General features: G+C 38.6%; 1 protein-coding gene and 1 pseudogene across 2 annotated transcripts in view; both read left to right on the forward strand.

The window, feature by feature from the left end:
• The window catches only part of RAB3GAP1 (RAB3 GTPase activating protein catalytic subunit 1), a 105,139-nt gene that overhangs the window by 36,868 nt on the left and 45,146 nt on the right, over positions 1–23,125 (forward strand). For both annotated transcript variants that reach the window (XM_006169717.3, XM_014584660.1), the window contains exons 6-7: positions 15,538–15,657; positions 18,918–19,083. In XM_006169717.3, coding sequence (XP_006169779.1) covers positions 15,538–15,657; positions 18,918–19,083 — 286 coding nt within the window. The remainder of the gene's footprint in view (positions 1–15,537; positions 15,658–18,917; positions 19,084–23,125) is intronic.
• Positions 14,662–15,002, forward strand: LOC102501278 (acylphosphatase-1 pseudogene; annotated as a pseudogene).

Raw genomic sequence — 23,125 nt, forward strand, 5'->3', positions numbered from 1 at the left:
TATATATATATATGTATATTACCCCTATTTCTCACCCTCTGCCATTTCCCACCCTCCTCCCACACTACTTTAGGTGTCTACAGTTGTTTTTCATTCCTTCCCTCCCCCACATTTTATTGATTCACAAAATTTCTTAAGTAATCTAACTACTTTCAATAGCAAGTTTAGCTGGTATGCACGTATCAGTGAATACATGTCTGACTTTAGGTGTGAAACTCTTAGTAGAATAAATATACTATAAGTTAACACTTAGCTTAAAAGCTTACTATGATCATTAAAAAGGTTTTTATTTTTTTGGAGAGATTTTCGCTATAGGGCACGTGCGCTCGCCAGACAGAGAGAGACACAGAGACAGAAAGGAGAAATCACCCCCCAGGGGGGATGGTCACATCGCAATCCCTTCTCCTCCATTCTCCTCTCGGGATCTTGGGCACACACGCACATGCGCCCGGTGTGAGTTTTAAGCCACCAGATCTGGGACGCGAACCGCAGTCGACTACATGGGAGTCCAGCGACATAGCCATTACGCAAACTGCTGGTCCCTTTGTCTGTAGTTTTGTTCAGTCTGGCTATAATGTGTCTTGGAGAAGATCTTCTTGGGGTGACTCTATTGAGGTCCTTTGTATTTTTCAGGACTGGATCTTTGAGTGCCTCTCTAGATTTGAAAAGTTTTCTTGCAGGATTTCATGGAATAGATTATCAATGCCCTTATGAGTCTCTTCACCTTCTGGGATACCAATTATATGGATGTTTAGACATTTGATGGTATCTAGTATTTCTTGTACATTATTCTCATTTTTTTGGGCCATTTTCTCAGTCTTCATGGTGGACTTTTCTAGGCCAGTGATTCTGTCTTCTACATCTGAGATTTTGTTTTCTGTATGATCTAGCCTGCTTTGAATACTTTCAAGGGAGATTTTTGACTTCCTGTATTATAGCCTTCATCTCTAACAGGTCCATTTGATTCTTTTTTAAAGTGTGTAATTCCTGTTTTAGATCTTGCAAGAATTTCCTCACCTCCTAGAACTAGTCAGCTCCTTTCTCCTGCCTCTTCTGCAGTTTGTTGTCTGTCTTCTCTTCCATCTCTGTTAGCTTCGCCATTATGAATATTGTAAATTCTTTATCAGACATTTCCATGATTTCCATTGAATCCCATATTTCTTGTGGCCCTGAGGTGATTTCTAGTCATCTGATGGATGCTGTGTTTCTTCCTAATTCTTGAAGTTCAATCTGAGTGTTCAGGAGTGTACAGAAGGAGGTGACCTGGAATCTTTTTGCTGTTCTGTTTTTATCCCTTTGTGCAGCAGATTCAGTGGGTATTGAGGAATATGTTAACCCTAAAAGTATTTGGATGTTTGCCTATGGTTCTCTTAGATCTGTTAGAAACACAGTGAATATAGATTGAGGAATAGAGTGATGAGATAAAAGGAAAAGAAAAGGAAATCGGGAGAGAAAAGAAAAAAAGAAACATAAAAAGAAGGAAAAATTTTAAAACAACAAAAAAAATTATTATTTTTATTTTTTAAAAAAGCAAACAATAAAAAACCATGAGGCGCACTAGTTCTCAGGAGCCACGGGGAGTCTTTTTCTGCCCCTTGCCTCTCCTGGATATGGGAGGGGGAAAGGGGATTATTAGCAAGATAAAGGCGGGGCTGAAAGCCAAGAGAATACTTTACCTTAAAAAAATTTAAAAAGGAAAATTTACGAAAAAATGAGAAGACAGAGATAGAGGCAGAGACAGAGACAGAGAGAAGGCTAGAGGGGCTCCCTACTACTTGAGTTTTGTGGGCTGGAGGCTGAATTATCAGTAGAAAATCTTCATTTCTCTTTCTTTTCTGAAATCACTAGTTCTCAGGAGCCATGGAGGAGTCTTCTTTTCAAGAGTATAATTTTAAAAAGCAAAAATGAAACCATATTTCACAGCTGAAGTATGATATCCATATCAGGATAGACTTGACTTGACTGGTGCCTTTCCTCACTTCATTTAGGAAAGGCACCAATTAACACAATAAAGGAGAGGCTTGAGAGTCCGAGAGAATACTTTACCTTAAAACATTTTTTTAAAAAAAAATTAAAAGTCATGGAGACACAGTGAGACAGGGAGAGACAGACAGAAATGGAGAGAAAGAGATACAGAACTCTCCCTACCCACTAGAAATGTGTTTGGAGGGGGAAGTCTCAGCAGAAAATCATCTTTGGTCAAGGAAACCAGTATTTCACAGCTGAAGTACACAGTATCTGTATCAGGATAGGCTTGACTCGACTGGTGCCTTTCCCACTAGAAATTAGTCTGGAGTAGAAAATTTTCATTTTTGGTCAAAGAAAGCTATATTTCACAGTTGAAATATAGTATCCATATCAGGATCTGTTGTTATTATTTTTTAATTTGACCAGAGAGAGACAGAGTGAAAGGGAAAGTGAGAAAGCAAGCCGCCAGCTTTGGGACTTGAACTGTGGTCAGCCATGTGGGAATCCAGTGCCCTTAACCACCATGCCACCTGCTGGCCCCATTATTTTAAAAGTTTTACATCTTAGGTTTACATCTATTATCCTTTTCAAATTAAGTCTTATATAGAGGTTTAGGTCAAGGTTCTCTTTTTACAGATGGATATTCAGTTGTTTCAATACCATTTTTTTTTTTTAAGAGTGTCTTTTCTCTATTGAATTGCTTTCACAACTTTGTCAAAAATAATTTGGTTATATTGTGTGGGTGTGTTTCTGGACATGCTTTATTTCTATAGTTTTATTTTATAGTAAGTCTTAAAATTGGGTAGAAAAGGGAACCAGCAGTTAGCGTAATGGCTATGTCGCTGGACTCCCAGGTAGTCGACCGCAGTTTGAGTCCCGGACCCGGTGGCTTAAAACTCACACCGGGCGTGTGTGCGTATGTGCCCAAGATCCCAAGAGGAGAATGGAGGAGAAGGGATTGCGGTGTGACCATCCCCCCTGGGGGGTGATTTCTCGCTTTCTGTCTCTATGTCTCTGTCTGTCTGGCGAGAGCACGCGCCCTATAGCGAAAAACCTCTCCAAAAAAAAAAAAAAATTGGGTAGAATAATTCCTTCAACTTTATTCTTCCTTTTCAAAGTTACTTGCTTTTTCTAGCTCCTTTGCCTCTCCATTTGTATTTTCAAATTACTGTACCCATGTCTACAAAAAGTCCTGTTGGGATTTTTATTGGAATTGCCTTAAATCTGTAGATCAGTTGGAGAGAATTGATATCTTTATTGTGCCAATTCTCCCATATTATGAACCTGGTAGGTCTTTTCAATTATTTAAGTCCTCTTTAATTTTTTTAATCAATGTCTCATGATTTTCAACACACAAATTCTGAAAATGTTTCTTTAGATTTAAAGCATATTGCTTTCTTTTCTTTTTTAATCTTTCTTTAGAGATTTTTGCTATAGGGCATGAGCGCTTGCCAAAGACGAGAGAGGGAGAGAGAGAAAGAGAAAGTGAGAAGTCGTTTCCCAGAGGGGATGGCGACACTGCTCGTCCTCCATTCTCTTCTCAGATTTTGGGCACACACGTATATTTGTCTGGTGTGAGTTTTAAGCTGCTCTGTCTGGGACTCTTTTTTTTTTTTTTTTTTTGAGAGAGATTTTTGCTATAGGGCATGTGTGCTCACCAGAAAGAGAGTGAGACAGGGAGATATAAAGTGAGAAATTACCCCTCGGGGGGAATGGCCACGCCTCAATCCCTTCTCCTCGATTCTCTTCTCGGGATCTTGGGTGCACATGCACACTAGCCTCGCGTGAATTTAAGCCACCGGGTCTGGGACTCAAACCACAGTTGACTACATGGGAGTCCAGCCACATAGCCATTACACCATCTGCTGGCCCACAAAAATCTCTCTTAAGAATTTTTTTTTTTCATTTCTAATTGCTCATTGCTAATATATAGTAATATAGTGACTTTCTTTTTTTCTTTCTTCTTTCTCTATTACCTTTGTATTCTGTGACCTTGCTAAACTTAATGATTAGTTCTAGGAGATTTGAAGTTTCTTTGGCATTTTCTATGTAAATAATCATGTCTATGAACATAGATAGTTTTATTCTTTTCCAATCTATTTTTTTTTCTTGCTTTAAGAAACTGGTTAGGGCTTCCTGTAAAACATTGAATAAGAGTGGTTAGATAGATGTTCCTGATTGCAGGGAGAAAAGATTAATCTTTCAAAATTAAATATGATGCTAACTGAAGTATTTTTGTAGATTTCCTTTATCAGTTTGAGAATATTCTATTTTATCCCTACTTTACTAAGAGTTGTTATTATAAATAGATGTTGACTTTTTCAAATGTCTTTTGTTTAAATTAATATCACTTTTTTTCATCTTCGGATTTTTAATATAGGGATTATACCAATTAATGTTTGGATATCTAACCAGTTAGCATTCTCAAGATAAACCCCGTTTTTGTTTTTTTTTTTGTGATGTAATTTGTATTCATGTGTGTTTATGCATATAAATTGCTGTATTTGGTATGTTAGTATTTTCTTTAGGACTATACTATCTGTATTGATAAGGGATAGAGTTCTGTAATTTTCTTTCCTGATACTTTGGTTTGGTAACAGAGAAGTTCTGGCCTTATGAAGTGAGTTGGGAAGTGTTTTGCTTGCTTTTGTTTTCTGGAAGAGATTATATATAGTTGATGTTACCTTTTTAACTGTTTGATAGAATTTACCATAGAAACTATCTGGGACTTGAATTCTCATTTTATTGAGGTAGCAGTCCTTTCCAGTGTCCAGGCTTTTAGTAGAAGTCTCTGTTTTAGTTCCTTGCCTCATGGATATACATATCCCTAAGACGCTATTAAAACATTATGACCTTTATATTTGTTTGGGTTGATGGAAAGTCCATATATAGTAAGTACATGAATCATTTTTGAGGACACAGAAGGTACCTGGGGTGTTTAGGTTATATAATGACAGATTGGTGACATCATCCAAAAGATATACAGCTTCCTAGTCCCAGTGCCCCCTAAACAAAGGCACAGTTGTGGATAATATCTGAGTTAGATTTTGCTTCTGTAAGCATAGTTTCCAGACCTATCCTTAGTTATATTTATTTGGCCATAGCCTGGCCTGGATATATGCCAGGGAATACCTTTCCTGGGCTGGGTATACTTCATCAGTCTCAGAGTTATATACTTCATATTATGACTGCTCGGCTAAAATACATGGTATTCTCAGATATAAACAGACTTTTCTTTCCTCATTCTCATCTCCCCAGTCTATCATAGTCAGTTTAGCAAGCATCTCTGTGAGTCATGCTAACAGATTTTTAGCAGGTAAAGGCTTATCCTGTAAATCCTAATTCCTGGTCTGTGTTGTAAGATCTGTATCCAGACCTGATAGTCTAGGATTTTGCAGTCATTTTGCATGCTTACTTCAGCCTTTCAGTTCTTTCTTTGTTTTCTGTCACTCAGGACTCTCCATTTTATTTTTTCAAGCTCAACTATGTATTTTTAAAAGTTGTCATATTTGATGAGGTATTTCTGTATGATTTTGAGGATGGAGGGTCAGTGCCATGTCAGTATACTGTAGTATGATTTCTTCCAGTGTTTTTCTTATTTGATCTTTCTTAAATATTAGAAAGTCAACATCATAGCTTTTGAGAATGTCTTGAAAATTAAGTATATTAAGAGTACATGTATGTTTTACTCAACAAACATTATTTTTAAACAATTTCTATGAGCCAGACAGCAGGATACCAAGACTAAAACATGGTACCTATCCTCCTACTAGTCCTTTAGGATTAGTTTGTAGGAGGACAGAGATGGGAAACAGACAATGTCAACACTGTGTGATAAATACTGTCACAGAGGTCATTACAGGACTTCATACAAACTCATAGGAGGTACCCCTAATTCAGACAGATCAAGTCAGGAAAATGTTTTTAGTCAAGGTGCTACCTTATCTGAATCCTGAAAGTAAGTAAGAATAAACCAGGGGAACAAGCTTAACTAATAAATTAGATAAAAATATATTGAAAGCAGAAAGAGAGCATTAGTGGAAGTACGATAATGCCTGATTGAACTTTCAAAACCTGTAAGTAATTAGGGAAGCCTACAGTGTAGTAGCAGAGGGTTGGGAATGGCAAAAGATGAGAAGGACTTTGGTATTTAAGTATTTTAGGACTGCATGAACTGGATATCTTAAGATTTCACAATATTCTCATAATTTTGCTTTATTCATATAATTTTAAAATTATAATTGTTAAATATTAAATATCTTTAAACTTTTATGTTGTCTATGAATATATTGTGTCATTGGAAAAGTCATGACATATTTTTCTGTGCAAAATTTAGTCATGACTTTTCCATTGACCCAATAGATAGTTTTATTTCTCAAATGATTTGTAATACTTTTTAGCATCTGAAGAATAACATACATAGTTTTCACTTATAGATATTTCCTTGTATTATCAAAGTTCCTACTAAAGGAATAATGACAAAAATTCAAAAACTATTATGTAGTATACTAGTTTATACCATAAACATACAATTAGTATAGGTTGACCTCATTCAAAAGAGATAAACTTAATATATGATTAAATTATTTCTTTCTTTATTTATTTATTTAAAAAGGTGCTTTGCAGGTTTTTTTTTGGGGGGGGTTGAGGGTTTTTTGCAATAGGGTGTGTGCACTTGTCAGAGAGACAGGGAGACAGAAAGTGAGAAATCACCCCACAGGGGATGGCCAAGCCACAATCCCTTCTCCTCCATTCTCCTCTTGGGATCTTGGACACACATGCACACATTCCTGGTGTGAATTTAAGGCACCGGGTCCAGGACTCAAACCGCAGGTACATGGGAGTCCAGCAACATAGCCATTACGCTATCTGCTGGTTCTGGCAGGGTTTATTAAAGAAAAATTTTGCATAGTTAATTTTTCACCAGTCTATTCTGGCATACTTCTAATGGTACGAGAATCACTTGGATCAATTATAGTCAGTGTGCATATTCTGTAGTGTCTTCTGCATGCTGTGTCCAATTCAGTATTGTTTCCACTGTAGTAATGGATACCAGTTGTGTTCAAAATGGCATAATACTTTTCTTTTGGAGTTCCTCAAGGCTGGGCAATTATTGGAGGATGACAATTTCACTTTGCCTCATCCGATTCAGAATCTGCTAGTACTCCAGCATGTACTTTGTACTTTTCATAACGTGTTGGAGCCTCGAGTTTATCAACTCCAGTGACTTTTCTGACTTCTTTCTCACCATCTTCCTGCTTTCGGTGTGAGACAGCTCTCAACAAAGAGTAACTGCCAAGATTGCCATTGAGCAAGAAAAGCAAATTATATTGGGACCAGCAGGTGTTATGATACTTAAGGTGCTGGACACTCCCACATGGCCGACCATGGTTTCAATCCTGGATCTGTTAACTTGCTTTCTCACTTTCCCTCTCTCTGGTCAAATTTAAATAAATGAATGAGTAAATAAAATGAAATAATTTTTAAAAAAGCAAATTATATACTTTTTTTTTTTGAGAGATTTTCGCTATAGGGCGTGTGCACTCGCCAGACAGACAGAGAGAGACATTGAGACAGAAAGTGAGAAATCACCCCCCAGGGGGGATGGTCACGCCACAATCCCTTCTCCTCCATTCTCCTCTCGGGATCTTCGGTACGCACACACGCGCCCGGTGTGATTTTTAAGCCACCTGATCCGGGACGCGAACCACGGTCGACTAGGTGGGAGTCCAGCGACATAGCCATTACGCTAACTGCTGTTTCCCCCTAAAAAGCAAATTATATTTTTAAAGCAAACTCTAGAAAATAGAAGTTTGGCACTTATGTCACATGCTCAATCCCAGTACTTCTATTAATGGACCCCTATCTATTTTGAAATCTAGTTTTAGTTTTTATATTAAGTACCTGTCAGATTAGCTCTAAGCTTGTTTTACTTTTTTAAAGGATGTTTTATAAAAATGATCTTTAGGGTCCAGCAGTTGGTGTAATGGCTATGTCGCTACACTCCTATGTAGTCGACTGCGGTTCAAATCCCAGACCCGGTGGCTTAAACTAATGCCAGGCACATGTGCATGCTTGCCCAAGATCTCTAGAAGAGAATGTAGGAGAAGGGATTGCAGTGTGGCCATCCCCCCTGGGGGGGGGTGTGATTTCTTGCTTTCTGTCTCTCTGTCTGTCTCTGCCTTTCTGGCAAGTGCATGCACCCTATAGCAAAAACCTCTTAAAAAGAATGATCTTTAAACATATGTGGGCCTGATCAATTTTATGGTCTAGGCAAAGTAATTGATCTTAATGATGTGATTTGTTGTATGCTTCTGTCTACTTTTATACCCATCCTTAAATACCTTCTAATGTCTCTTTCCTAAAGCCGTCATTAGAAATGTATTTTCTTGATTATTAATTTCTTATAATAATATAAATAGTCTTGGAAATGACACAGATTTTAGCCTTACCAGCCATTTGTGCCCAAATAGCAATTTATGAGATCTCTTCTGGTCAGAGATTTTTTGGTAGGTAGGTGTGGTAGGAAGGATAATGAACCCTAACAGCCCCCAGAGATGTTCACCTTCTATGTCTTAGAACCAATGAATATAGGTTAATTACAAGAGGGAATCAAGGGAACAGATAAAGATTAAGGTTGCTAATTCACTGACTTTAAGATAGGGATTTATTCTGGATTATCTGAGTAAGCCCAATGTCATCAAAGGAGTTCTTTTTTATTTGCCAGAGGGCACAAACATTCACTAGAGAGAGAGGAGGAGAAAGCACCCCTTAATGGAGTGTATTTACACTGCAGTCCTTTCTCTTCCATTTCTCCATCCTGTCAGGATTTTGGGTGTGCATGCACGTGAACCCAGTATGTTTTTCAAGACACTTCGGCTGGGATTCAAACTGTGCAGTTGGTCTTGTGGAATCCAGTACCCTGAACACTAGGCATTGGGGCCAGCCAACAAGAGTTCTTAAAAGTAGAAGGAAGTAGAAGATCGTGTTGGGATGATATAACAATAAAAGAATTCAACCGAGCGTTGCTACCTTTGAAGATAGAAGGAGAGAGCCAAGAGCCAAGGAATGATGGTAGACTCTGGAAATTGAAAAAGGCAAGGAATAAATGCTCCTCTGGAAAATCTAGAAGGAGCATAGCCTTGCTGTGATTTTAGACCCATGTCAGATTTCTGACTGGTAGAACTATAGGATAATAAATTTGTATTGTATTAAGCCACCCCATTTGTGGTAATATGTTGTAGTAACAATATAAGCTAATACAGAAAGGGAGAGTGTGAAAGCTACAGATACTGGGAGGCTCTGTTCAGAGTCATTAGACACTCTTAGTGAGGGAACCAGCAGATGGCATAATGGTTACCTAGCTGGATTCCCATGTAGTTGACTGTGGTTCAAGTCCTGGACCTGGTGGCTTAAAACTCACACCAGGTGCATGTATGTGCATGCTCAAAATCCCAAGAGAAGAATGGAGAAGGGATTGCAGCATGGCTAACCCCCTGGGGAGAGGGGCAATTTCTTGCTTTCTGTCAATCTGTTTCTCTCTCTGTCTCTCTGGTGAGCACACGAGTCCTGTAGCAAAAATACCTCTTAAAAACAAAACAAAACAACTCTTACTGGGAGTTCTCTTTCCCATTAGATAAGATCGCAGGTGAAAAATCTGAGAAGTGGGATATAAGAAGAAACCTGACAAGAAGGCTGACACAAGTGGCATGATTAAAAAGGGTGACCTCAAGGCTAAATAAGGGGAAGCCCCAAGAAGGGGAACCCCATTGCAGCCAAAACCCAGTCCTAGTTCGTGGCATTGGCAGATACCTCCAGTCTGCCATGTATCCTAGGAAAGCCACGTACAAGAAGAAATATTCCACCACTGAATATAGGATTGCAAAGAAAAAAGAAGGTTTCTGACACTGTCACAAAACAAGTTGATGGGGACAAGAATGGTGGTACCTGGTTAGTTAAACATTGCAAAATGCCTAGGTATTATCCTACTGAAGATGTACCTTGAAAGCTGTTGAGCTATGGCAAAATTCCTTCAGTCAGCATGTGAGAAAGCTGCGAGCTAGCATCATTCTCAGGGCCATTCTGATCAAACTGGATGTCATAGAGGAAAGAGGGTCATTTTCCTGAAGTAGCTGAGCAATGGCTTGCTACTTATAACTGGACCTCTGGTCCTCAGTCGAGTTCCACTGCATAGAACACACCAGAAATTTGTCATAGCTACCTCCATGAAAATTGGTATTAGCAAAGCACCTCACCAATGCATACTTCAAGAAAAAGAAGCTGTGTAAGCCCAGACACCAGGAAGATGAGATCTTCGACACAGAGGAAAAATACAAAATTACAAAGCAGCTCAAGGTTGATCAGAGAGCTGTGGACTCACAAATTTTACCAAAAATCAAAGCTGTTTCTCAGCCCCAGGGCTGCCTGTGATCTGTGTTTGCCCTTACAAATGGAGTTCATTCTCACAAATTAGTGTTCTAATTCTTTTGCCAAGAACCTAATTAAATGACTGATATACATTATATATATATATACATATATATATATATTTTTTATATATATATAAATAAATAAATCAAAACTCTTAGTTGGGCAGCTATTGGACTTAGCAATAATAATATCAAATGTGGAACCTGACTTTGTACATCCAGGACTATTTTTCTATTTAATTTTACTTATCATTATTATTATTTAAAAATTTGCTATAGGGCATTCACACTCACCAGAGAGTGAGAGAGAGAAAGTGAGAAAGCAAGCCATTGCAGGTCTAGGATTCGAACTATGGTTGGCCATGTGAGAGTCCAGCACCTTAACCACCACACCACCTGCTGGCCCCTTAGCTCTTTTTTTCTTTTCTTAAGCTCCCATTTAACAAACATTTACTTGATGAAGGCATTCAAGTAGACCTAGTGGGGAAAGTAAAGAGGTGATTTATATTGACATTGGAAAGATCACCGTAATAGGAAGAGACACTGGAATTTAGAGAAAAGAGCACATTTAATGGGATAGATGGGTGTTATCTGAGGTGAATTTTTAAAGTAAATATCTACCAGGATTTGGATAGTCAGTAGTGGCCATCGAATGGAGAGAGTAGAACACATTCCAGATAGAGGAAACAAAGGTATAGGAGGTAGAAGCAGATACTCAGTTTGTCTTTTTCGTTATTTGAATATTCACAATGACAGTTTGTATGTGTATGTGGACAATAACGAACTTGTTTGGCAACAGTATCAGTGTTAAGAATGTATGTGTTCTGGGGCCAGTATTTGTCATGGTGGTTAAGGCACTGGAACCTCACATGGCCACCTGTAGTTCGAATCTCTGGCCTGGTGACTTGAAGATCATGCTGCGTGTGTTCATGTGTGTGCCCAAAATCCCAAGAGGAGAATGGAGCAGAAGGGACTGCAGTGTGACCACCCCACCGGAGGCTGATTTCTCTAAAAAAAAACTTTTTCTCTGGCAAGTATACACGCCCTATGGCAAAAACCTAAACAAATAAAAAAAATGTAGAGGCCAACAGGTAGAATGATGGTTAAGGCTCTGGATTCCTACATGGCTGACCATGGTTTGAGTCTCAAACCTGGTGTTTTGAAAGTGATGCCGGGCACGTGTCTGTGTGCATGCCCAAAGTCCCAGGAGAGCAGAGAGAGGAGAAAGAATTTTAGTGTGACTATCCTCCTTGAGGGGTGATTTTTCACTTTCCCTCTCTCTGTCTATCTCTGGCAAGTGCACACACCCTATGGCAAACGCCTTATAAAAACAAAGCAAAACATTTTCTTCTATTCAGTATCTTAACTTTTTTTTTAGACAGGTTTTTGCTATAGGGCACCAGACAGACAGAGAGAGATAGACAGAAAGTGAGAAATCACACCCGGGGATGGCCACGCCACGAATCCCTTCTCCTCCGTTCTCCTCTCAGGATCTTGGGCACGCACGCACACACGCCTGGCATAATAAGCTACCTGGTCGGGACGTGAACCACGGTCAACTACATGGGAGTCCAGCAACATAGCCATTACGCTAACTGTTGTTCCCAGTATCTTAACTTCTAAAAATTTCTTGTGCAGATATACTTGTAGAAATAGACTACTATGGGGCTGGCAGGAGGGTGTTGGATTTCCACGTGACTGACTACTGTTTAAGTCCTGGACCTGGTGGCTTGTTTCTCACTTTCTCTCTCTCTCTCTCTCTCTCTCTCTCTCTCTCTCTCTCATTTTTTCCCTCTTTGGTCAAATTAAAATAAATAAATAAAGTTAGTCCTCTCCTGGTCAAATTAAATTAAAAAATTAAGTTAAATAAAATAATTCTTAAATAAAAAGGAAAAAGGAAATACACAACTACATTATTGTTGCAGTAGGATAAAACTGGAAGTAAAGTACCAATCAGTAAGAGATTGGCTTTGGATAAGAATATCCAGTAAAAAATATAGTCTAATCTTATTTGAGAATAAGGTGATTTCATAGACAGATGGGACATTTCTGGAAGTCTAACCAAAAAACTATCGTTAGTTGTTTCACACAAATGCCGGAGATGGCACAGGGGAAATATTCATTCCTTTTGTTTTCTTTCTTCCAAGGACATTTGAAAAAAAGAAAACTGTAGTTTTAAAGACCTTTAGAGCTTAAAATTCAAAGCTCTGGATTCTTTCCATTATGCGATTCTGCCTGCACATAACTAATTTTGATTTCAGGGGTAGGAAGCTGGAGGCAAGGAGAGGAAATGAAATGAGTTTTTTGTCATCTACACAATAAACAGATTATGAATTAGACTTTTAAAAAATCTTTACTGCTATTTGGGGATTTCTTAAGGAGAACCCTCATAAAATAAGCATTCGTAATTTTTTACATAGCCAGAAATCAAAATACATTGGGTAAACAACACCTTTTATAAAATATTTTCTTTTTTAAAAATGAAATAAAATGACAATGAGGAGAATTTTCAATAGACATGCTCACCAACTTGTTACACTCTTTTTCTTTATACACAAACACAAAGAGTTTTGAAAGACTGGATCTCACTACCTTGGCCTCCTGAGGTACGCACTGCTGTGTCTGGCGTCTTCAGACAGGGTCTTGCTGTATCCATGCTGACTGTTCTATTAGCTAGGGATCCTCCAAACACAGCCTCCTGAGTAGGTGGGACTGTTGGTGCACTCAGTATGTCTGGCATGTCAGGGTCGGCCGGGATGAAACCTAGGCCTCTTATGTGGCCTTAGCCATAGTCTAGCAGGGTTAGTCAGTGCATGCTACCACAGCTGGAACAGCCTGACATATTTGTAAAGTTCCGCAGCAAATTGTGACTTTAAATGACTTGACAACGAGATGAGAAATTTTTGTTAATGTTAAGAGTAACTGATCCTATGATAATTTTCTGACTCCTGTCTACTATGTGTAACTGAGTAAAAGAATGCAAAAATTCCTTAATTAGGATATTTAGTAAACCGTGTTCTCAGTTTTAGGCAGCACAGGTACGTTATGACTAATAATTATTTTCCTGCCATTTAAGGACTCTATTAAACGTCACTTCAGGGAACCAGTAGTTAGCGTAATGGCTATGTCACTGGACTCCCACGTAGTCGACTGCGGTTCGTGTCCCAGACCCGGTGGCTTAAAACTCATGCCGGGCGCGTGTGCATGCATGCCCAAGATCCTGAGAGGAGAATGGAGGAGAAGGGATTGCGGTGTGACCATCCCCCCTGGGGGGTGATTTCTCGCTTTCTGTCTCTATGTCTCTCTCTGTCTGTCTGGCGAGTGCACGCGCCCTATAGCAAAAAAAAAAAAAAACCCTCAAAAAAAAAAGTTACTTCACACGTTGGTGGCCTTAGTGCTGTCAGTTATTTAAAACAAGATTCAGTGTTTGCTTTCTTCTTACAGCTTGCAAACTTAATCTTTAAGGCAAAACTATGATTTAATTGTCTGTAATTTCAGTAGATTGCTTCTAATTTGTATAGAGTAGAGGAGAGCTAGTAGGTGGATGATGGCAGTACTTTTTTTTTTCTTTTAAGTTTTTTTTTTTTTTTAGAGAGACAGGCAGGCATACCTGACAAGGTCTCAGTACACTGCAGTCTTCCCCCAGCCAGGATTCACAAGTGCATATGGGCATGCCTGGAATGTTCAGATGTACCCAGGACCTGAATCTGGGCCCCCTACTGTGACTCTAGCATTGTTCGGCAGTGCCCTACTGTCCATACTACTGTGGTTGGGCCAGTAGAGCTTCTTCGTTTTTGTTTTTTTTAATCCTTTGTTTTTTTCAAAGTTTATTTATTTATTTCATGAGAGAGAGAGAGAGAGACAGACAGACGAGAACCCGACTGTCTTGCCACACCATATTCTCCCCAGCCTTCTAGCCAGGCAGGATCTTAAGTATGTCCATTATATTCAGGTTGACCTGAGATCCAAATTCAGAACTTTCCCATTCGGCTTCAGTGTAGGCCTGGAAATTCTTCTTATTATTATTCTTTTAAAAGAATTATTTATTTTAATTTTATTTATTAGTATTCATCAATTTGAACAGAGAGAGAGAAAGCAAGCTGCCAGGTCCAGGACTCAAGTCACAGTTGGCTGTGTGGGAGTCCAGTGCCACCACACTACCTGCTGGCCCCTGGAAGGGCTTTTTAAACAAGAAAATTTCAGGTTGTTGTAGGTTCAGCTGCCATTGAAAAAAAAAGAAATAGCATGATGGTCACCAGTGTGATCCTGGCAGCTTGTGGTTGAAAGACCCAAGAGGGTTTGAGCATGGGGGGAGGGGACACCTTGATATCAGTAGATTATGAGCTTTTTGGGACAGTGCAAGGGGTGTTTTAATGTAAGTACACCCAGAATGAGAGTAAAAAGCTGGGATTGGTAGGCTCAGTTCAGAACACTGACTGGGGCACAGTGCAAGGCCAATTGCAAGGTCCCATCTCCAAAGTGCATCACATGCAAGGATGGCTTGAGACAAAAGGAAGTCGCGAGTCACACACTGACAGAGCAGACTTCAACAGGAAGAAAGCTATCATCAAGTTGGATTACTCAGATTTCCAAATTATAAAATAATGGCTGAATTTTAAATTTTTGAGATAAAAAATTAGTAGTTTTCATTTTTATTTTTAATAGAGATAGAACTATGTATATTCAGTACTAGAATTTGTTGTTATTTTAGTATCAGATATTTGAATGTTATATATTACATGTCTTGTATGATGGAAGGATTACAACTGTACACAATTCTAATAGAAAAAAACACATTAAAATCTTGGGATGGCAGGTGGCTTGGTGGTTAAGGGCGCTGGACTCCCACATGACTGACTGTGGTTTGAGTCTCAGACCTGGACTTTCTCACTTTCCCTGTTTTGTTCTCTCTCTCTTGCTCTATCCCTCTCTGGTCAAATTAAAATAAATAAATAAAGTTAAATAAAATAATTCTTTAAAAATACACACACACTAAAACCTCAGGGAAAAAAAGAAAAAAGAAACAGCTATAGTTTAAATTGTATTTGTTGAATGTCCTATAGAGATATTTTTTGTGTTTTAGAAAGTATTTTTTGAATCTTAAAGTTTCCTCTGCTTAACACACTAATTTTTCTTTAAGGTATGGTCTGCGTGAGTTTGTGGTAATTGCCCCTGCTGCACACAGTGATGCCGTTCTCAGTGAATCTAAGTGCAACCTCCTTCTGAGTTCCGTTTCCATTGCTTTAGGAAACACTGGCTGGTAGGTAGATATTTAGAAGAACCTAGACTAAGTAAAAAATTATTTTTAATGATAACTTACAAAGGTAAGAGGTTATTAAATGTTAGATATTTTATTATAACTAGGAATTTAGTACATATACTTGCATATTATTAAGCAGGTTGAGCATCCTTTATCCCAAATTCTGAAATCCAAAGTGCTCCAAAATCCAAAACTTTTTGAGCAGTGAAACAGTGCCAGAAGGAGAAAACCTCATGTGATGTGCTGCAGTCAAAACACTGTAGCATAAGAGTATCGTATAAAATTGCCTTCAGGCTATGCATATAAAGGTCATGTGAAAAGTAAATGGGGACCAGCAGATGGTGGAATAGTTATGTTGCTGGACTCCCATGTAGTCAATCATGGTTCGATTCCTGGACCTGGTGGCTTCAAACTCACACTGGGTGCATGTGCATGCTTGCCCAAGATCATGAGAGGATAGTGGAAGAGAAGGGACTGTGGCATAACCATTCCCTTAGGGGCTGAGTTCTCACTTTTCTCTTTCTGTGTCTCTGGCAAGTGCATGCACCCTATAGCAAAAATCTCAAAAAAGAAAAAAGAAAAGTAAATGAATTTCATGTTTGGGCTTGAGCCCCACCCCTAAGAAACCTTATTGTATATAAGTAGATATTTTAAAATCCAAGACCAGCAGTTGGCGTATTGGCTATGTCACTGGACTCTCTTGTAGTAGATCATGGTTTGAGTTCCAGACCTGGTGGTTTAAACTCACACGGGGTGTGTGTGCATGCATGCCCAAGATCTTGAGAGGACAGTGGAGGAGAAGGGATTACAGTGTGGCCATCCCCTCTATGGGGTGATTTCTCGCTTTCTGTCTTTCTCTGGTGAGCACCCATGCCCTATAGCAAAAAAAAAAAGAAAAAAAAAGAGAGAGAGAGATTTTAAAATCTAAAACATCTGAAATCTGACACATTTCTGGTCCCAAGCACTTTGAATTAGGGATGTTCAACCTGTACTGAAATTTTGTGTTTTACGACAAAATTAACAAAACCTTAAGGGAGGTCTTGTTCTCTTTTCTGTTGCTATAATGGAATATCGCAGATTGGATAACTTATGAAAAATTAAAGATTTATTCAGCTCACAGTTCTGATGATGCAAGGTCAAGGGGTTGACTCTGGTTAAGGGCCTTCTTGTTGCAGTATAAGCTGGTGGAAGTATCTCACGGTGAGACAGAACAAGTGCACATCAGAGAACAAGGGAAAACTGCTTTTGTAACAGTCCACTCTTGCTGTAACCCATTAATTCAGTAATCTGTTAATACATAATTGGGCTAATCTATTCATGAGGGAAGAGCCTTCATTACCTTCACTTTTTCTTTTTTGTGAGGTTTTTGCCTTAGGGTACATACCCTCACTGGAGAAAGCGCACGTGCGAGAGAGAGAGAGACACAGAGAGAAAGTGAGGTATCATCCCGAACAGGGGGGATAGCCATACCGCAGTCCTTTCTCTTCCATTCTCCTCTGGGAAGCTTGGAGACACCCACACATGCACCCAGCGTGATTTTCAAGCCATGGGATCTGGGACTCAAACTGCAGTCGGCCTGTGTGAGTCCAGCAACGTAGCCACCATGCCATCTGCTGGCTCCCACCTAATCACTTTAATTTTTGCCCCACAGCTTAATATTGTTACTGTGGGGATTAAGTTTCAACATGATTTTAAGAGGCGATACATATATTCAAACCATAGTAGGAGTTTATTTTTATAGGAACTCTTATTGCAATAGTCTATAAATTGTAGTATTTTTGTACTTTGCTTTCAAAAGTTTAATTAATTTAAATTGTATTTAAAATCTAATTTTAAAATTTGAGAATTTTTAGTGTTTTGTGTAATAACTTCTTAAAAATTAGTTTTAAGTACTTTTAGGCTCTTTTCTCAAATTGAAGTATATTAAGAAAATGAAATTTACTTAGTCACTATATGCTATTTTGATTTGTATTTAATTTGCATAACAAATAGATTAAGAGTAAATATAAACTTACTCAGGAAAAATTAATTTATTAATGGACATTATTTGTATATTCTGAGTAACAATTTGGCCTTTGTTTAAAGAAAACATTAGAATAGCTATTCATGTGGCATTATGAACTTGGAAATTATTTGTACATTTTATTATTCTTATCCAAGGTCGTTATATTCTGAAAGTCACCACAAACACTGAATTATCAAATCCTGAGTCATTGTTCCTAGGAGAGGTACAGAGTTAGGTTCCTACAAGCTTGTGGTAACGTTTCTGTCAGCCAATTAATATGTAATTGTTTTATGTATGTTTCTGTTTAAATAAGCCTTATTTAATTTACATATATTGTTGATTCATTAACATTGAACTCACAACCGACAGCACTATAACTCATGCCCAACAAAACTTACCTATCACAACCATTTTCACTGTGTAGTATGTCTTAGCATTTTTATTTTTTTTAATTCACTCATTTCTCCTGAGAAAGAGAGACAGAATGAGAAATAGACAGGCATCCTCATCAGGTTCTTCATGCTGCATTACACCACCAGCCTAAGCCATGGACAGCCAAACCTTGGGACATGAACCCAGAACTTTCTCAGAGCATTGTGTTACTCCTGCATCAATGGCTGGTCCATGGCACATCCTTCGGTTACTAAGCTATTTGCCCTAAATAAGAGCACAAAAATGCAAAAAATGTAGCAATAAGTAGATCATGAAAAGGACACTTGTTTGCAGTATGTGAGCTGAAATAAGGCAGAACATCATCTTGTTGACCTTAGTTGGGAGCAGGCACACTGAGTGACTTGAAAGTTTGTTCTACACATATCTGCAAAGGACTGTGGGAGTGCTGAGAGGATTGACCTCTGGGTTACAAATACATTGTAGTGAGTAAGCTAGGTTTGCAAATACAGAAAACCTGTGAATAGTGAGGATTGACTCTTAAGTAAAAATATCATTTCATCAGTGTTGGTTTATTGTGTATTAATATTCATGAATCAGATTTTATTATAAATTTCAAAAGACTAATATGATACCATCATTTTTACTCAAGAAAACTTTCTTTATGCGGTTTTCTGACTTTTACCTTATTTAAACAATTTTCTGACTAATTAAAGTTCCAGTAGTTAATTTTTTTAGCTTTTTATTATAAGGAGAAAAGGGACTAAGAATGTATTATAAGAATCCATGTTTTGAGGTTGTTTCCTTGTTAGTGTTTTTAAATATTTGATACTGCACTTTATCCCTGTTTGATCATGTCCTGCAGTCAGGTGCCACTCTTTGTGCAAATTCATCACAAATGGCGAAGAATGTACTTGGGAGAATGTCAAGGTCCCGGTGTCCGAACTGATTTTGAAATGGTTCATCTTCGTAAAGTGCCAAATCAGTACACTCATTTATCAGGTCTGCTGGATATCTTCAAATCAAAGATTGTGAGTTGGAACTGTTATTGTTATTCTATCTGGGATCCAGATAACTGTTTGGTCATTATGTTGAAGATACAGAAATATTTTTCTTTAATATTAATCATATAATTCATTGGGAAAAAGCTATAACTGACTACATAAATTATTGTTTATATTTAACAAAATATTCAGTTATGTTTTTAATATACTCATGCTAGAGAAACAACTGATTTTTTTTTTATTTGTTCAGTCTGTTAACATTTATTGACTGTGTCCTCTTTGTCCTCTAATAGTTAAGTTGCCAATCTCCCCTGCTTGTTTGAGGCTTTGACTGAGTTCTTTGAGGTCTAAATTTTGGGTTCTGAATTGCCTGGTTTTTTCCAAGTCTTCATTTGATTGATGTTTAGGGTTAATCTGGCTGAGGGCTGCAGGGCTGTGCTGAATATATCCTTGGTGTTCTATTAAAACACTATCACAGACATGGGGAAGACTTTCCTATTCTGCTCTGGGGGAAGATAGAGTTTAAGTTGAGGAGCTATTTGCAAATGCCTCTAGGAAAGAGAATAAAGCCGGATAAGTAAGTAGTGGAGGGGAATCTGCACTTATAGAAATATTATCCTTAGGTTACCTAAGGATTCCTATTTAAATTGAGGTATTTTGAGTGCTAAAGTTGATACCATGTCACATATGTGATCGAATGACATCGTATGTCTCCTGATGTGATACACTGAATAAGATACACTCTCACCTGGGCAGCAAAGCCAAATGTTTAGCATGAATCAGAACATGTGGAATCAATCTTGTATTGCTAAAGTGAGCCAGTGTGCAGTGTGACTGGTTTGGACTCTTCAGTATCATGATAGGCAATAAAAGCAAGGACCTGTTCATATTAAAGAAGATGAAGGAGATAGGACAACTAAATGCAGGGCACATTCATTGGCACCTGGAGACACAGTAGCCATTAAGGATATGACTGGGATAATTAGGACAGTTTTACGTTGTTTCACTTTTTGAGATTTTTGCCATAGGGCATGTGCACTGCACCAGAGAGACAAAGTGAGAAACTAGCCCCTGGGGGGATGGACGCACTGCAGTCCCTTCTGCTCCATTTTCTTCTCAGGATTTTAGGCATGTATGCACATGTGCCCGGTTTGATTTCTTTTTTTGGGGGGAAGGGCAGATCTTTGCTGAGCATGTGCTTACTGGAGAGATAGAAAGCAAGAAACCACTCCTCAGGGAGAATGGCCACACCACAATCCCTTTTCCTCCATCCTTCTCTCAGGATTCTGGGCACACACGCACATGTGCCCAGTGTGATTTTCAAGCTCCCAGGTTCAGGACTCGAACCACAGTCAGCCATGTGGGAGTCTAGCATCTTAACCACTATGCCACCTACTGGCCCCGTTAGGACAATTTTAATATCAGTGTTAAGCTTCTCGTGTATGATGTCTGTGTTATGGTCACAAGGGTAAAATCTTTATTCCTAAAGATTACATACTAAAGTATTTAGGGGTGAATTGTCGTGATTGCTGTAACTTAACTTTTTAAAGAGTTCAGCCAAAAAATGTTAGATATAGTGTGTGCTTATATGTGGCAAAGTGTTACTAGTCGAACTTGGTGAAAGTTGTATGGGTATACATTACACTAGTTTTTAAATTATCTGATGGGTTGGGATTTTAAAAAGAAAATTACAAGAAAATAATGCTGGGGGCCCGCACATGGCTTGCTGATTAAAGGCCCTGGTCCCCACATAACCAACCACAATTCAAGTCCTGGACCTGGTAGCTTGCTTTCTCACTTTTTAAACTTAAAATAATTGAGACCTGGCTTGGGTACTTTATTTGATCTCTGCATAATTAATACTACCTGATGTAACTCTTCTTCTGCTATCTTTATAACATTATCCTTATAAAAATTCATTTTGGGGACCAGCAGTTGGTGTAATGGCTTTGTCGCTGGACTCCCATGTAGCTGACCGTGGTTCGAGTCCCAGACTCTGTGGCTTAAACTCATGCCAGGCGCATGTGTGTGCGCGTGCCCAAGATCCCAAGAGGAAAATGAAGAAGGTATTGCGACATGGCCATCCCCTCACCAGAGGGTAATTTCTCTCTTTCTGTCTTTCTCTCTCTCTCTTGTCTTTCTGGTGAGTGCATGTACCCTGTAACAAACAAACAAACTCTCAAAAAAAAAAAAACAATTAGTTTTTAACATGTACCACACTTGCTTCAAGGCATTTGCCCTGCCTTGGCAGTTCATTTCCAGTCCACAGAGGTCTAATGATTAGAAAAGGCTTTGTTTTTGGGATTCCACTGTTGCCATTTGAAATCACGTAATATTTAGGTTTAAATCCTCTTGCCACAGTGCTCCATGTGAAACCTCTTTTTTTTTGAAAACTCTTTTCTTTTTCAGTTTAAATATTCTTAGTTCTTTCAGATGTTCTTTATATTGGGTCATCTGGAAAGTCATGATGCATTTTTGCATAGAAAAACAGAAAAATATTTCATGACTTTTCTGATGACCTAATATTTCATGGTTTTGTATTCCTGATTGTTGGTTTGAATATGTCTTTAGAACTAAATTTTTTCATCTTTTAAAACGTTGTTTTCAAATTCATTTTGAATGAGAGTTTTATTTAAAATTTTCCATTTTTCCCCACCCACCTTCTTTAGTAGTTTTACTATTTATATATATATTTCTGTATAAAAAGAAAAATTGTGCGTGTGTGTGTGTGTATTTTCATTTTGCTATAGGACGTATGCCCACTGGATAGAAACAGAGGGAGAGTGAGAAAGCGGAAAAGTAAGAAAGCACCCCCCAGGTTGGATTATCACACTAAGTTCTTTCTTCTCCATTCTTTTGGGATTTTGGGCATGCACACACATGCACCTGGGGTGTTTTCCAAGTCTGAGATTCGAATAGTGCAGTTGACCATGTAGGGATCCAGCTGTCTTAACCACCACACCACCTAGCTGGCCCTTTATATAATTTCTTTTTAAGTTTTTTTTTAATTTATTTCTTCCACGAGGTGAGGAGAGGTACCCACAATAAGATCTTCACACTGTGATCCACCCCCCAGCCTCAGTCAGCCAGGATCAGGGCCACCCAGTGTATATATGGAGATGGTGGATGTGAATCTAGGACCTTCCCAGTATGGTCTCAGCATCACAGATGTTGCATTACCTGTACACCACTGTGACTGGCTGTGTAGTGGTTTTATAATTTTATGGTTGCTCCCTGTCTGCAGAATATTTCAGATCAGGTCTTAAACTGATGTTTGGAGTTTCTTGTTCTGTGATGATATTGGGGATTTTGCATATCTTGTCTTAGAATCTTAGGTTGCTTGCTTAACACATAATGATGAGGGTTTTTTTTTTCATTCTAGACCTATTTTTTCCTAATAAAGCTGCAGTACCAAGCAGGAGTGCTCCTCTCCAGGGTCTGGCTAAAATAAGATTCTTGAAGTGTGCTCCTTCTGGTTGGAGTCTTTGGATCCATTCAATGCAGTGTGTGATTCTAGGCTGTCACTGCCTTCTTCCATACCTGGAGCTCAGCAGGCATAAGCCTTGAGCCCTACTTATCCCTTTGGGTTTTCTCTATTTTTTCCCCCCCTATGGTCCACAAAGATTTTTCTGTCATTTCTCATTCTAGCTATTTCTTTTTGGGTATCTCTTTCTATATTATATACATTGCTGTGTGACTGGAACTCAGATTATGTATCAGAATGACCTTGTTAAGGTTCTAGGCCATTTGGGGACAAGCAGTTAGCGTAATGGCTATGTCACTGAACTCCCTTGTAGCCGACTGCGGTTTGAGTCCTGGACCCTGTGGCTTAACCTCACGCCGGGACATATGCATGCCCAAGATCTGGAGAGGAGAATGGAGAAGGGATTGCAGTGTGGCCATCCCCCCTGGGGGATGATTTCTCGCTTTCCCTCTATCTCTCTCTGTCTTTCTGGTGAGCACATGCGCCCTATAGCAAAAATCTCAAAAAAGAAAGAAAGAAAGAAAGAAAGAAAGAAAGAAAGAAAGAAAGAAAGAAAGAAAGAAAGAAAGAAAGAAAGAAAGAAAG

The sequence above is a fragment of the Tupaia chinensis genome, unplaced genomic scaffold, assembly GCF_000334495.1.
Source record: "Tupaia chinensis unplaced genomic scaffold, TupChi_1.0 Scaffold147433_1, whole genome shotgun sequence".
Lineage (NCBI taxonomy): Eukaryota > Metazoa > Chordata > Mammalia > Scandentia > Tupaiidae > Tupaia > Tupaia belangeri.